This window comes from Eupeodes corollae, chromosome 1 (genome assembly GCF_945859685.1).
Source record: "Eupeodes corollae chromosome 1, idEupCoro1.1, whole genome shotgun sequence".
NCBI classification, from domain to species: Eukaryota; Metazoa; Arthropoda; class Insecta; order Diptera; family Syrphidae; genus Eupeodes; species Eupeodes corollae.
In genome coordinates, this window is record NC_079147.1 from 299,639,846 (window position 1) to 299,655,855 (window position 16,010).

The following is a 16,010-nucleotide window of genomic DNA, read 5'->3' on the forward strand; positions in this document are numbered from 1 at the left end:
TACCTTCTTCCAGCACCTCCCTGTTTTGCCTTGGGTCTGGAAATCTGAAGTGCTACCTTGGCTACAACGATGTGGTGATCCTAGTCGAAGTTAGCTCCTCGGAAAGTTCGTACATCCATGATGCTGAAAGCGTGTCTGGCGTTGATCGCAATATGGTCAATCTGGTTGATCCTTTGTGTATGTTGAGGTGTGGAAAACGCGTAATGGCTACCATGACGTATCGCCCCACAGCAAAATCTATGAGCCTGAATCCGTTGTCGGAAGTGTTGTCGTGCAGGCTGTTCTTCCCGATTATTCCACCAAAGATGTCTTCCCTTCCTTCTTGGCATTAAAATCGCCTAAGACTATTTTAATATCGTAGCTAGGGTACTGCTCATATGTTTTGTCTAGGAGCTCGAAAAACATATCTTTGGTGTTGTCGTCTTTCCCTTCTGTGGGGGCGTGCGCGCATATCAGGCTAATATTGCTGAATTTAGCCTTGATGCCTATGGTCATGAGGCGCTCATTGATGCACCTATAGCTCAAGACTTCTTGCCTAAGTCTGGCTCCAACGACGAAGCCACATCTAAATAAGCGCTGTTGGTTTTCGTGGTAGCAGTCACCATAGTAAATATCGCAGTTTTTCTGTTAAGGGACCTAACATTCCACGCGCATATCCTTTATTCGTTTGCGTTGGTTGTCAACAGTAAATCCGTCCGTATCTGAGGCTTGTTGGTGCTTTGCAACTATGAAAGCTTTTACGTGGCCAGGACGGCACAACCCCCAACCTGGAGGACCAGATCCTAACTATAACTCCAAGGATGGGGAGCCGGATAAAACCGCTCCTTATAGGCCTGGGCTCCGAATAAGTCGAAGAAGCCCTATAAGGTGTACACTAAGTAGTTCAACCTTACTGGAACTGTATACGCCACCGTTGATTCCATTTCGGGAATTCCTCCGCTGCCGTCTGGACAAGGAGAGGTGCCTTAGTGGAAACACCTCTCCCCACCTCTCTCGTTTGCTGCCCCCAACAACTTTCCACTGGGGTTGGAACCCAATCTCCAGTTGAGGTACTAGGCACCCGATGTTCACCACGGGGAGGTAAGATTAGGATTTCGCTCGGACCACTAAAAATAGTGTTGCCGAAGACCCGAATGTGTCGATTCCTGGTCGTTCTCAGGAATTAGGACTGTCTTACGGCATATTATGGCGTATCTTGATGCATTTGGATCTTCAGCTACATACATACATCCATATAAAGTTCAGCTCACACAACAACTGAAGCCAGCTGACCATTCACATCGTCTTGGGTACGTTGATTGGATACTTGAACATTAGTCGGTGGACGGCGACTTTCGAACACAATTTTCGTCAGCTACGAAGCACATTTCTTACTCAGTGGGTATGTAAATAAACGAAATTGTCGTATTTTGGGTTCTGAGAATCCTCAAGTAATTGAATAAAGGCCATTACATCCACAAAAAGGCACTGTTTGTTGAGCTCTTCGGTCCGGAGGTGTGATTGGACACCTTTTGAAAAGGACGATGGAATCACTGTCACTGTCATTTCGGAGCATTATGGTCATATGATAACCGACTTTTTTTGCCTGCTATTAAAGAACACGACTTAGAGAATATGTGGATTCAACAAGATGATGCCACATGCCACAGAACTCAAGTGAATATGGCTTTATTGCTTTATTATACCTTTTACTCTTAAGAAATTAGAAACTAACATTCGTCAAGTTATTGCTGAGATACCGCCCCCTATGTGTCAAAAAGTGTTCGAAAATCACCTCAAAAGAATCGATGTTTACAACTATTCTCGTGGTGGTCATCTAAATCAAACAAAATGTCGACGTTTAAACTTTATAATAAAAAAGAAATATTATGAAAAAAATACGTTATATGTGTTTATTTACGTTTACTTTTGACACCGCAAAATGAATAAACCTTTATAAAGAGAGGCTTCCCTATATTTTCGCTTTTATAAAATTATGCTCCACGTTTTTATTTCCCTCAAATGAACAGTCGAAATCACTGAGAGCTTTTAAACTCACATTTCATCTGTGCCATTAATATTTTCGCTTTTAAATAAAAACAAATTGATTTTATTTTCTTTCACAAACGGTATACATATATTTAAATATTGCATTTATTTTTTTTTCTTTAATTTGTTGCTAAATAAATCACGTAATTCTTCCATAAAATGCTGCAATTTTTTCTTTTTATTTGAAAAGTTTTATATTATTTTATATTTAATGAAAATTCATTAAATTTTTTATCCGCATTTAAACTTTTATTAATAATATAGAATACCTACTTAAAAAATATGTTTACCTCTTTTAAATATCATTTTAATTTATGTTTTGTTTATTTTTTTTTTGTTATTTGCAAAATTTCAAAAAGCAGTGTTTTGTTTTGTATTTTTATTTATTTTTTAAATTTAATGAAAGCAGTTCATTTTGATAGTTGTTGTTTTTACTATTTTAAATATTCGCATAATATTTTAGTTTGTATCAAAAATTATAGAATATTTGGAACTTATTTACGAACATAAATTTTAATGAACTGGCAGCTTCGTATATTATTGTTTCCAATTCAATTTAGAGACGGAATTCAATGTTTTCTTTATAAATTCTTGTTCAAAATTTTTAAGTTAATACGCATTTTGTTCGATTATAAAATTGGCAAATTCAAAATTGCCAACATTTCTCAAAAACAAAACTTAAAAACCACTTTGCTGAATCTTATTTGCCTTTTTTTGGTACAGCGGTGAAAAACGTTTTACTTTAGATTTTCTTTTTGTTTTTTAAAAGATTTTATATACTGTACGAGTTGAAAAAATTCAATAGTAAATAAATTCTAATATCACTTATACAAAAATGTGTTTTAATTTACTTTCTGTTTTGTTGTTGTTTATATAAAAATTTATATTAAATTACAAAAATTTAACAAGATATTAATATTAGCACACAACATAATATATAATATATAAAATGATAATCATGTTGAACACGACATAAGTTTCATATAGATTGATATAATCTTTGATTCTAGACACAAAAATACATAGTTTTGAATAAATATATTGATGAAAAGAGCAATATATACGTTTTTAAAAATATATAACTGCCGTACAAAGGATGAATAATAAAAGAATATAATACCGAGTTGGTATAAATTTTTTAAATATACACGCATATACTTAACGACTTCTTACAAAATAATAGTTTTAGTTAGTGTGTCTCTAATCTGTATATAATCAATTATATAGTATAGTTAACTAAAATATATAGTTATTTTCATTTTAGTGTAGAAGCATTTTCCCCAACTTTTATTTAGTATTTGTTTTTTCTCTCCATTTTTCTTGTTTTATGAAACTTTTAAAAAATCTTTTACAAAGAGAAAAATTTGAGAAACTGTGATGGCAATACTGGCTGTGATACCTCCAATTGGCCACCAGCTTCTTCAAGGCGCTGCTTAAATTCTGGACACTGATCAACAATACATGGATGGCCATCTGATGGCCAAAAGAGGCAACAACAATAGCGACACAAGGATAGAACTTCAGCAAATTGATAATCATCATTGACGCCATAAGTTCGACGTAATTGATGATAGATCTTTTTCCAGTCTTTTTTACCAGGCTGTAGTTTAAATTTATTCATATCTAGGACAGTGTTTATTTGATTTTGATTAAAATGAAAACGAGTTAATTCTCGCCAAACACGTTGCTCGGAAACTAAGGCTGCCATGAGGGTCCATGCACTGGAAGTTGCCTAGAAATATAAATAATTTTAAATTAATTTGAAAAGAAACTGAGAAAGATAGGTGGATACTTACTTCCAAGTCCTTATGATCAGCAATTCTTAAAATAATTTCTCTAATACATTCTTCAGGTAAGTCGTGTAGTTTTGGACGTATTTCTGGACCAGGCTGAAATGAATACATGAATAAATTAATATATTTTAACTGTCTTAGCTAAATTCGAAATAATACAAAATGTATCTTTTTTCGAACTCGAAAAATACAAAAGTTTCGAAAACAAAAAAGGTACGCGCCACCATTTTGTAATTTAAAATAAAATAAAATTGGGTGGAGCAACATAGTCCGTTGAGAACTAGGGCCTAGTGATTTACAACTCTCAACCATTCCTGTGTGCGAGTAATGTTGGCTAATTTGAGAAAGCACTTTTTCATGACAAGTGTTACTCTTGGAGAATTTGTCAATTCCTTGCAAGAGGCAGTACCCGTGAAATGACTTTAGATGGCGTAGGCAGGGATCGAACCCAAGACCTCTGGCATGACAGTCCAACGCACTAACCATCAAGGGTACAACCATTTTGTAATTAATGTTTTATTTTTAGAGATGCATTTCGATCTCAAAATGTCTTAGAGTGACTTGAAGTCTTTGTACGCTAAAGTGGAGTTGAAATGAGTTTTGCTCAAATTGATAAGCAACGGTAGCAAATGAAATATTCTCGATAACCTTACAAATTCCAAATTAATGGTGTTGAATCTATTTTGGAGAATTGGTATTGACCCTATTTTTAACGTGGCTCCAAAGAAAAAAGTCTAAGTCTGTTAAATCACAAGATCTCGGTGGCAAAATCTGATCAACTCGTCAAGAAATATAACAAAACTTTTTGTGCAAAACTGAGCATTGTTTAAGTAAATTTTATCAATTTAAATGTATTTTTGAATTTTGTATCGTTTTATTTTCAGTAATTTCGTAGTTTTACTTATTAAATGTCATAAGATGACAGCTTTTAAAGTGACAGCTGCATATACAAAATGAATCCTATGTAAGACTGCAATTTGAACATGATGTTCGTTAGTTATATCAATTGAAAACATGGATGAAATAACAAAGCAGAATTCTAAGATAATATGCATGCATCTAGATTTTAATTCTCAAATCCAAATCGAGTTCTCAATTCAAAAGATGAAAAACGTGGTTCGAATTCGAACTCATTTCAATTTGAGCTCTCCATTCTGCTTGTTGTAACATAACCACTTCGTCAAATCCGATAATCATGGAGGACCTGGTCAAAAAGAAAGCGGTCTAATGCACGGGACGCAGAATGCAACATTGCGTTTAGGGTATAAAATACTTACTCACTTACTTAAGGTGGCGCTACAGTCCAGGATGGACCTGGGCCTCAACCAAAATGCGTCTCCAGCCAGCTCGGTCCCTAGCTAGCTGTCTCCAGTTTCGTTGGTTGAGGTGTTCACCCACCTGAGTCGCGGCTTTCCTCTACTGCGCCAGTCGAAGACCTTCCGGACTGGTGCGTTGATGCCCATTCTCTTAACATGACCCAGACCCAGCCATCTAAGCTGTTGGACTTTTATTCTGCTAACTAGGTCAGTGTAGCTGTACAGCCCGTACAGTTCGTCGTTATATCTTCTCCTCCATTCTCCATCTATGCATACGTGACTAAAAATCACCCGAAGAATTTTTCTCTCGAAGCATCCTAAGACGTTCTCATCTTTCTTTGACAGGATCCAGACCTCTGCGCCATAAATGAGAACCGGGATGATGAGTGTCTTATAGATGGTGATTTAAGATGCTCGAGAGAGGACTTTACTTCTCAATTGCCTTCTAAGTCCATAGAAGCAGCGATTTGCATCTTCGTTTGATTTCAGCGGTAGTGTAGTTGTCTGTGTTTATAGCGGTGCCTAGGTAGACAAAGTCCTTAACTATCTCGAAGTTATAGCTGTCCATGGTGACGTTTTGTCCAAGACGTCGTTGTTCAATGTCCTTTTTTGATGACAGCTTATACTTGGTCTTGACCTCATTGACCACTAAACCAATCTTCTTCGCTTCAATGCTTAAAAAGAGTCCACAGGTTTTTCTTAAAATCCACCTATGCCTATCAACTCCTACTCCCTTGTTGGCGTGAGCAAACGAATGAGGGGTGGGGAGGTGTTTCCACTAAGGCACCTCTCCTTATCCAGACGGCAGCGGACGAATCCTCGAGATCAACGAGGAATCAACGGTGGCTTCTACAGTTCCAGTAAGGTTGAACTACTTAGTGAACACCTTATAGGGCTTATATTACATATTTGGAGCCCAGGCCTATAAGGAGCGGTTTACCCGGCTCCCCGTCCTTGGAGTTATACTAAGGATTTGGCCCTCCAGGTTGGGGGTTGTGTCGTCGGGGTGACTTCCTGACCACGTAAAAAATACATTAGTTGCGAAGCTCCAACAAGCCTCGGGTACGGACGGATTTGCTGTTGACAACCCAAGCAAGGTACGGCTACGGATATCCCGGTCCAAGCCAAAACAAGGAAGCAATGTGAGATGTTTCGATGTTAGACGGCTACAATCGCAAGAGACTGCCATGTCTTTTTCCGATCGAGTCTCTAATAACCTCTTAAGGAGTCCTATGCTGCCTGCATTAAGCATTGAAAACCAGTGGCAACATTGCCTTGCAGCCATCAGAGATGCCGCCTCTGAAGTGCTAGGTTTCACACGGCCAACACAGCGAAACCCCTGGTTTGACGACGAATGCCGGCAAGCGTACGCAGCGAAACAGCAGGCATACAAAACGGCGCTGTACAGAAGGACCAAAGCTGCTGGCGAGCTCTGTCACAACAGGAATCAGGTTCGTAAATTTTACGAAAAGGTAAAAAAAACTTCCCAATGGTACCAGCCACGAACCGAAGCCTGTAAAGACGATCATAGTAGAACCGCAGTATATGTTGAGAACATTGAAAGACCACTTTTCCAAACTATATAACGGCGATGACAAACCGAATTTCCCTGTAAGGGAGATAGAACCACTTAACCCAGGCAACGCAGATCAATAATTCCACCTACCTGACCTTGACGAAGTGAAGATAGCCATATCTAAACTAAAGTCAAACAAAGCTGCTGGAGCTGACGGCATCGCTGCCAAACTATTCAAAGCAGCAGGCGATGACTTCGTAGGGAGCATGCACCAACTCATCTGCAAAATATGGTCGGAAGAAAGCATGCCCGATGAGTGGAATCACAGAGCATAGTGTGCCCGATACATAAGAAAGGAGATCCTCTAAACTGCGCCAACTACAGAGGCATCAGTCTCCTTAACATTGCGTTTAAGATCCTCTCTGCCGTATTATGTGAACGTCTGAAGCCATTCGTCAACAACCTGATTGGTCCTTATCAGAATGGCTTCAGACCAGGAAAGTCCACTATCGACCAAATTTTCACACTACGGCAGACCTTGGAAAAAACCCAGGAACTTCAAATCGATACCCACCATCTCTTTATCGATTTTAAACCCGCCTATGACAGCATACATAGGGAAGAGCTCTACAGAGCAATGTCTAGTTTTGGCATCCCTGTCAAACTTATCCGTTTGTGCAGAATGACGATAGAGAATGCACGCTGCTCTATCAAGGTCGGAAAAGATCCCACCGTTGCATTTGATGTAGAAAAAAAGGTTTTAGACAAGGCGATGCACTGTCATGCGACTTTTTCAATATCTTTCTGGAAAGAATTGTGCAAAACTCAACCGTCAACACTAGAGGCACAATCTTCCAAAGGTCCATCCAATTACTCAGATACACCGATGATATTGACATAATTGGAAGATCAATGCGTGATGTCATTGGAGCGTTTTTGAGTATTGCGCGTTCTGATACGTCAAACGGAAGCATCTTTTTTTTTTTTTGCTTTTGTAATTAACTTTGACAAAATATACTTCAAAAATCGAATTGTAGAAATCTGCAACTTCAACTCGACCGTTGCATTCTTTTTCCTAATGATGGCCTTAATCGCCTTCTGTCTAAATAACATCGTATAATCCCATAGAAGACAGGGAATGCGATAGACAAAATTATTCTTGTCCCGCCTGGCAGCGTTGTGCTTGACAAGGATTTGAAGCTATGATAATTATTGATTTTAATTTTGTTTGTTTTGAATTTCGAATAACTTTTACGTGCATTCGAAATTGTGTTTTTCGAACTCATTTGACAGCTACATATTTTTTTAATGAAATTCGACCTAAATAAAAAGAGATTCCGAAAACATTCCCAATCACAAAACTAAGCTGTTATCCGCTTTAAAAAATACTGGAAAATGACAGACCAACCTCGAAAAACTTACCTCTTTAATTTCAATTTGACTAGTTAACGATTCAATTCGTTTTATTGTCTCCACATGTTCTTGCCATAAATTCATACTTCCTAATGGTTTACCCCAGCATTTTTGATTTTCTTGATTAACAATTTGCTGCAATTGAGTTGTTAAACCACGAAGGACGTTAAAATGTTGTTGACTATCATTTACTATAAAAAACAAACATACAATAAATTATTATAAAACTTATAAAAATAATAAAGTTTTCTAATTATTACCATGTGATGCAACTTCTTCAACCATTTGTAAAAGTAATTTTTGAGCACTGCCTGATAAATTAGCAATACCCTTATGAGCAACAAGTAATCTAAGTAAAGCACATATATAATGGAATCGTCTACGATCTCGTACAGAACTTCGAAAATCTAAACGTCGGACAACTTCACCAAGTCCATTGAATCCGGCTATTTCACGAGTACATCGTATTGTGATGTGGCAGTGTGGCGGTATTGTTTCGTTATCTTCGTCATCAGATGTTGAAGGATGTCTGCAAAAAAATGTAACCAAAAGGTATTTTTAAGTATAATGTTTTTGTAATAGCTTTATTAATATATAAATTCCTTCAATTCTACATTATGCAATTTTACACAAATATCTTGTGCTTTTCAAGAGCTTGTACAGGGGTTTTCAACAGGGACGCTACAAAAGTAGAGCGACAGGGACAACACACGACGCCATTTTTCTTGCCGCTCTTTTGACATTTCTCTTTAGTTTGGTTTGGCATTTATTGATGGAAAGATATACGAGCCTAAAACAAGTCGAAATTATTAATATCTACTACCGAATTTCGAATTCAGTGGCCTCAACGTTAAGAGTGCTACGTCCAATTTATGGTCGTGATAATTTACCTAGCAGATCAGCAATTGAACATTTGAATCCACAGACACAGTACAAAATGTTTCCGCGCCAGTGAGGCAAAGAAGTGCCCGTAGTTTTGAGATTATTGCTGCCGCTGAGGCTTCAGTTGCAGAAAGCACAAATATGTCTCTCACACTTCATTACCAAGCGTTGGGCATCTCGGTTACGTTGTTGTGGTAAATTTTGCGAAAAGATATTGGCCTATATTCATTTTTACAGGATTAAATTGACGGAAGAACTGAAGCCTCTTGACCACTGGAATCGTCGTCTGCTAGTGAATTGGGCTTAGCAAAACTTGAAAATGAGTTGGATTTTAATCGAAAAATCATCTTCAACAATGAGGCTCATTTGTGGCTGAAGGGCTGCGTCAATAAACAAAATATGCGGTATTGGTCAGGCAGCAATCCACACGTACTCCATGAGTCATCGTTGCATTCCGAAACAAATTTGGTTTGGTAAGGTTTATGGGCCGGCGGTGTCATTGTACTTCTTCCGTGATGATCAAGACCGGCACGTTACTGTGAATGGGGTTCGCTACAGTTCAATGATAACCGAATGACGAGGACTTGAAGGACATGTGGTTTCAACAAGACGACGTCACAATCCACACAGCGAATGTCATAATCAATTTATTGGAAACCAACTTTGGACATCGTTTTATCTCACGAAACGGTCCAGTTGCTTGGCCACCTCGGTCGTGCGATTTGACTCCGTTAGACTATTTCCTTTTTCGACACCTCAACATTCACAAAGGAACTTGGACTTCTCCAAATCAATCTACCGTCAACCAGATTGACCATATTGCGATCGACGCCAGACACGCTTCCAGCATCATGGATGTACGAACTTTCCGAGGAGCAAACATCGACTCGTACCACTACCTCGTTGTAGCCAAGGTTGCACTTCGGATTTACAGACCCAAGGCAAAACAGGGAGGTGCTGGGAGAAGGTACCTACAACGTCGAACGGCTACAATCGCCAGAGATCGCCAAATCCTTTTCCGACCGAGTTACAAGTAACCTCTCTCGAAGTCCTCTGCCGCCAACACAATGTATAAAAACCAGTGGCAACATTGCCAAGATGCAATCAGAGAAGCCGCCTCTGATGTCCTATGTTTCAAGCAGCCACCAAAAAGAACTCCTAGTTTGATGAGGAATGTCGGCAGGCAAATGCAGTCAAACAACAGGCACGCAAAGCGGCGCTGCATAAAAGGACGAGAGCTGCTCATGATCTCTATGAGCAGAAGAGGCGAGAGGAAAGCCGACTTCTCAGAAGGAAAAAAATAGAGGGCATGGTAAGCGTGCGGTCGAAGATGTTGAGAGGTTTAAAAGCAGGAATGAAGTTCGAAACTTTTATGAACAGGAGACATGAAATTCACAGGTACATAAACCTAGAACCGAAGGCTGCAAAGACGAAAGTGGAAACATCATAGTGGAACCGCAGCCAATGCTTAGGATATGGAAGGACCACTTCTGCAGACTGTATAACGGCGACGACGAACCGAATTCCGCTGTCAGGCAGGATGATCCATTCAATATAGACGACGAAAGCCAACAATCCCGTCCTCCCGACTTAGACGAAGTAAAGGTTGCCATATCTAATGCGAAATCTAATAAAGCCGCTAGGGCGGATGGCTTGAATGCCGAGCTCTTTAAAGCAGCTGGAGATAAGTTGGTTAGGAGCATGCACCAACTTATCTGTAAGATATGGTCGGAAGAAAGCATTTCCGATGAATGGAACCTCAGTATTGTTTGCCCGATCCTGAAAAAGGGAGACCCTCTAAACTGCACCAACTATAGAGGAATCAGTCGACTTAACATCCTATAAAATCTTTTCTGCCGTAATATGTGAACGTCTAAAGCCCATCGTCAACCACCTCATAGGTCCTTATCAGTGTGGTTTTAGACCAGGAAAGTCCACAGTTGATCAAATATTCACATTACGGCAGATCCTGGAAAAAACCCAAGAACACCAAATCGACACCCACCATCTTTTCATCGATTTCAAGGCCGCATATGACAGCATCGACAGGGACGAGCTGAATAGAGCCATGTCTAGTTTTGGCATCCCTGCAAAACTCGTCCGTTTGTGCAGGATGACAATGGAGAATTCACGCTGCTCCATGAAGGTTGGAAACAACTTAACAGAACCTTTTGATGTCAAAAAAGGCTTTAGACAAGGTGATGCACTGTCATGCGATTTTCTTAACATCGTGCTTGAAAGAATAGTGCAGAGTTCACACGTCAACACTAGAGGCACTATCTTTCAAAAGTCTGTCCAATTACTTGCATATGCTGATGACATTGACATAATCGGAAGGACTCAGTTAGTATTAAGGCAGAGGCGGCAAAACAAAGTACATGCTGTCGTCAAGAAAGGACCCACAACACCGACGTCTCGGTCAAAACGTCACCATCGACAGACGTAACTTCGTCTACCTAGGCTCCGATGTAAACGCAGAAAACAACACCAGCGCTGAGATCAAACGCAGAATAAATTTTGCTAACCGCTGTTTCTTTGCAATTTAGTGGTAAAGTCCGCTCTTGAGGGACCAAAGTGTTGCTATATAAGACCCTTATCATCCTCGTCTTGCTATACGGTGCAGAAGCACGGACTATGACAAAAGCGGATGAAAGCACCTTAGGTCGGTTCGAGAGAAAAGTTCTTCGTGTGATCTACGGTCCCGTATGCATCGAAAGGGAGTGGAGGAGAAGATGGAACGACGAGCTATACGGGTTGTACAGCGACGTAGACTTAGCCAGAAGGGTAAAAGTAAAACAACTAAGATGGCTGGGTCACGTAGAGCGCATGCAAACCAATGCTCCGGCCCGGAAAGTCTTCGAATCCACACCCACAGGGCAGCGCAGTAGAGGAAGACCACGGATCAGGTGGCGCGCACAAGTGGAAAGTGACCTCACCCAACTTAGAGTGCGAAACTGGAGACATCTAGGGATCGAGCTAGAGGGAGAAGTTTGTTTGGTGAGGCCCTAGTTCACACAGGACTGTAGCGCCACCTTAAGTGAGACTATTTCCTGTATAGCTACGTCAAGTCTATGGTGTATGCAACACAGTTTGACATTTTCAACTTTCAAAGTATAGACAACAACCATCAAAACATCCCATGCTGCTGAAGAAAACCTAAAAAGGTGTTTGTTTTCAAGTTCTGAGCCGAGCCTGAGCACGTCGAGCACAATCTGAGCCGAGTTTTGGGGTTTTCCATGGTTATGTTCAGATTTCTGTCCAAAATTGATTTTTTTTTCGTGGCGCATGGAACACGATTACAACTGTTTTTTTGTTTTGTCATTGTGTTAGTGTTAGTTTTTTTTAAATTGTTTAAGCATTATTGCAAAGAGTGGTGTATCTTCCGATCGGTGGATTTGATCTTAAATCAAAAATAAATCAATTTAGTTTTCTATAAAATTTTCTGTTTTTAACACACCCTATTAGTTATGATCTCACCGATGTATGTATATATAAAAAAAAAACTGAAAACTGAACTGTCAAAAGTTTTACAATTTTCCTTATGTCCCTTTCTTACCACACAGAACAAAGTTAGCCGCACTCAGCTTTTTAATGAATCTGTTTGGCCATTTTATTCATGGAGTGCGCTCTGTGCTTAAAAAGAACCAAACCTTTTTTGACAGCTCAGCTCTCTGCGCTGAACTTGAAAAGAAATACTTCCATTAAGGGAGTCTTCGCGAAATATAACTGTCAATTATTGGCTTTAGGTGCATTTAGCATTTGTATACACTTTTCTGTACCCGTGGCATGATGTCTAGTGCGTTGGACTGTCATGCCATAGGTCTTGGGTTCGATCCCTGCCTATGCCATCTAAGGTATTTTCACGGGTACTGCCTCTTGCGAGGAATTGACAAATTTTGTCAACTCTTCGCCTGGCAAAAATCCTCGTTTCAAACCCTCCCAGTGGGTGCCGCGCGGTAATGATCACCACAGTTGTCTTGCACGTTTTCAAGATGGAGATCAGCTAAGGTCAGGTTGAATTGCTGAAGTTTCCTACTCCTTAATAGTAGCAAGCTTAGCAATGCAATTTGACCATAGATACAGGGTCCCTAATTTCAGTGGTGGTGTGAGCGTCTTACATAATCCGTGCCGAAGAATGAAAGGCTGGGGGCAAACTAGTCGCTAACGAGCTCATTCGGATGCCTTGGCAGGTTCGAGTGCAACTCGAGGAATCAAAAAACAATCAAAACGGCCTCTCACATTCTTGCCAAGATTGCCAAAAATGAAGAGACCGGAGTGATTCATGAGAGTTACGCCCAAGATAAAATAAAATGGCAGAAGGTTGTTGATGAATACAACAATCTTCTGGCCAGCCGAGAAAAGGCCGTCAAGCGAAACAGATCTCAGATAGAGATCTGCACGTCTCAAAAAAAGAGCAAGCTTGACGACCGGACAAAGCCAGTGAAAGCACCATCTTCTGGATCAGCGCAACTGCGTACTCTTAGTGAGGTTGTCAGGGATGACCTCCACGTAGCAGTTGTGGATGAGCTCTCCACAAACAGCAAAGGTCTGCTGAACACCTGAGATGGTGTTTTCATACACTATAACAAACAGTGAGGGCCCCTACCCTAGTTTTGACTCTGGCGAGATGCTCAGGGGGCATATTGTAATTAAGTGTGCGGACAGGTTTTCTAGGGATTTCCTTAGTGAAAGAATTGCTAAGGTTAGCAATGACTGGGAGGGCTTGAAGCTCAAGCTTATCCCAGCTAAGGACATCCCTAGACAACCTAAGGCTCGCATTTGGTTGCCACTCATGAGCATAAAGCCAAGCGGACAGGACCTGATCCGCGGTCTTCAGAGGCAAAATCCGCTGGTCCCCATGCACGATTGGGCTTTAGTTAAAGCAGAAGAACCGCAGAAGACCAGCGCCTCTTACCTTCTGAGGATTAGCGAGGAGAGTCTAGGGGCTCTCAAAAAAGCCAAATACAAACTTAGTTTTGGCATAAGGAATGCCAAAATTAAAATTCTGCAGAGTCAGGGAACAGACACAGACAAAGCTGATGACAACGTCGAGGATGACGATGTTATAAGCGGAGTCGAGATCCCAAGCGAGTTGCCGGGCCCCAGCTCTTCAGCTAAAAATAATTAAAAAACGCGCTGAAGGTCAACCAGATTAATCTGAAGCACTCTAAGTGCGCTTCAGATAATCTGAGAGTTTTCCTTAGGAAGGGAAACTTCGACATTGGCGTTATCCAAGAACCGTGGATAAACGGCCTCAAGGTGCGAGGCCTCCAAGACAACCAATACGACTTCTTTTATAAAACCGCAGATCAAGACCAAGATAATCCCAGAACTTGTATTTTAGCTAAGAAACATTTAAAAGGTTTTTTATGTCCAAATTTTAGCACTCCCGATCTGACAGTTGTCAGATTTGAAGACAAGAATACACAGGGTTTGCTGTTGGCCTCTTTTTACTCTGCCCATAATGCACCATCACCTCCGGAGGAGGTGTGCAAAATCATAACCGAAGCTAACATCAAAAAGGCAAACCTTCTGATCGGAGGCGACGTAAATGCTCGGCATACCCTTTGGGGAAGTTCTGTGATCCATGAACGAGGTGAGTCACTTTTTGATTTTATTATTGAAAATAATATGACCATTTGTAACAGAGGCAATACTCCCACTTTCGTCTTTCCGAGCCCGGAAAATTATGATGGATGGGAGGATGTGCTTAATGTTACTTTAGTAAACAACCGTAATTTATTAGTGCAGAATTGGAGAGTTTCCCCTTTGAATTCGTTTTCGGATCACAAGTGGATTCTTTTTCAAATTAATTACGAGTCGAAAAACCCTCCGCCTTACAGAAATCCCAAAATAACTGACTGGACGAAATTCAGTCAAATTGCGAATTTCAAACTAATCAACTTACCTAATCTCACTAAATCGATAGGAGACCTTGAATCAAAGGTGAAAACCTTTGAAACTTCTATAAGTAAAGCTTTTAGAGTCTCTTGCCCAGTTAAATATAGCCGTAAAACCCTTCCTTCGTGGTGGAATGAAGAACTGTCGAGTCTTAGGAAAATGACGAGGACAATTTTCAATATCTGCCACAAACATAAGTCTTACCAACCAGAATGAAATGCTTGGAAAAGCATTCTTTCAAGAACTTGATGAGCTATCTGAGACAAAGATTAGAGACCTAATCTTTTTTCTCAATGCGACAAAATGGCTCTAACATAATCGCTATGAAGCTTCTCTATCAATCTATCCCTTTCAATCAAAGGTCAAACGAGTTTTTGGTATCAAAACGGCGCACTACAGCGCTAATTAGATCTCAGGATAGGTTGCCTTGAGATCGCCATTTCTACCTACCTAACTCTTATCATGAAAAAGTGCTTCCTCAAATTTGCCGTTCGGATTCGGCATATAAACTGTAGGTTCCCTCCAGTCCTGACAACATTACTCGCACACAGGAATGGTTGAGAGTTGTAAGTCACTAGGCCTAGTTCTCAACGGACTGTTGCACCACCCTGGTACTGGTCAAAAATAAGTTTCATCTTATTCCAAAGGCTAATTTATAAAAGCCAAAAGTACAATGTCGAGTAGTTTTAGAAAAAACCAAAAAACACCAAACAACTAAAACTTTCCAAGGAATAACAGCTCAATAGGCATCGTATAGCCTTTATAAGTAAAGAATCCTTGAAAAAGTATTGTTTAAATTAATTTGTTTTCACTGATGATGATATCTAAAAGGTCAGAGATAGAGTTAAGTCTTTATCTGAAACCGAATTATATAAATAATGTAGGTCAATTTTAATACCAACCAACAGGGCACAGCTGGCTGATGATGCCACCATCATCACCACAAGCATTCAAAGCCTTTTTGAACTAAACTTTTATCTTAAAGCTATTAATGATACAATAAGCCTTTACCAGAATAAATGTTAGAGACATTTTGGTCAACATAATCATACAAAGAAGGATTTTATGTACCTATTTTCTTTAAACATTTTAATCTATACATCTGGCCGGACATTTACTAACCTCACTTTGACGATGGTCTCTCTGCTATAAGCCCATCAA

At 39.9% G+C, this 16,010-nt stretch overlaps 1 protein-coding gene across 1 annotated transcript in view; it reads right to left on the reverse strand.

Moving 5' to 3' along the window:
* Positions 1–2,087: 2,087 nt before the first annotated feature.
* The window catches only part of LOC129941385 (F-box only protein 32), a 52,607-nt gene continuing 38,684 nt past the window's right edge, over positions 2,088–16,010 (reverse strand). Inside the window, exons 2-5 of the mRNA XM_056050010.1 lie at positions 8,327–8,595; positions 8,076–8,257; positions 3,825–3,917; positions 2,088–3,760 (exon numbers count right to left, since the gene is read on the reverse strand). Coding sequence (XP_055905985.1) covers positions 3,377–3,760; positions 3,825–3,917; positions 8,076–8,257; positions 8,327–8,595 — 928 coding nt within the window. The 3' untranslated portion in view covers positions 2,088–3,376. The remainder of the gene's footprint in view (positions 3,761–3,824; positions 3,918–8,075; positions 8,258–8,326; positions 8,596–16,010) is intronic.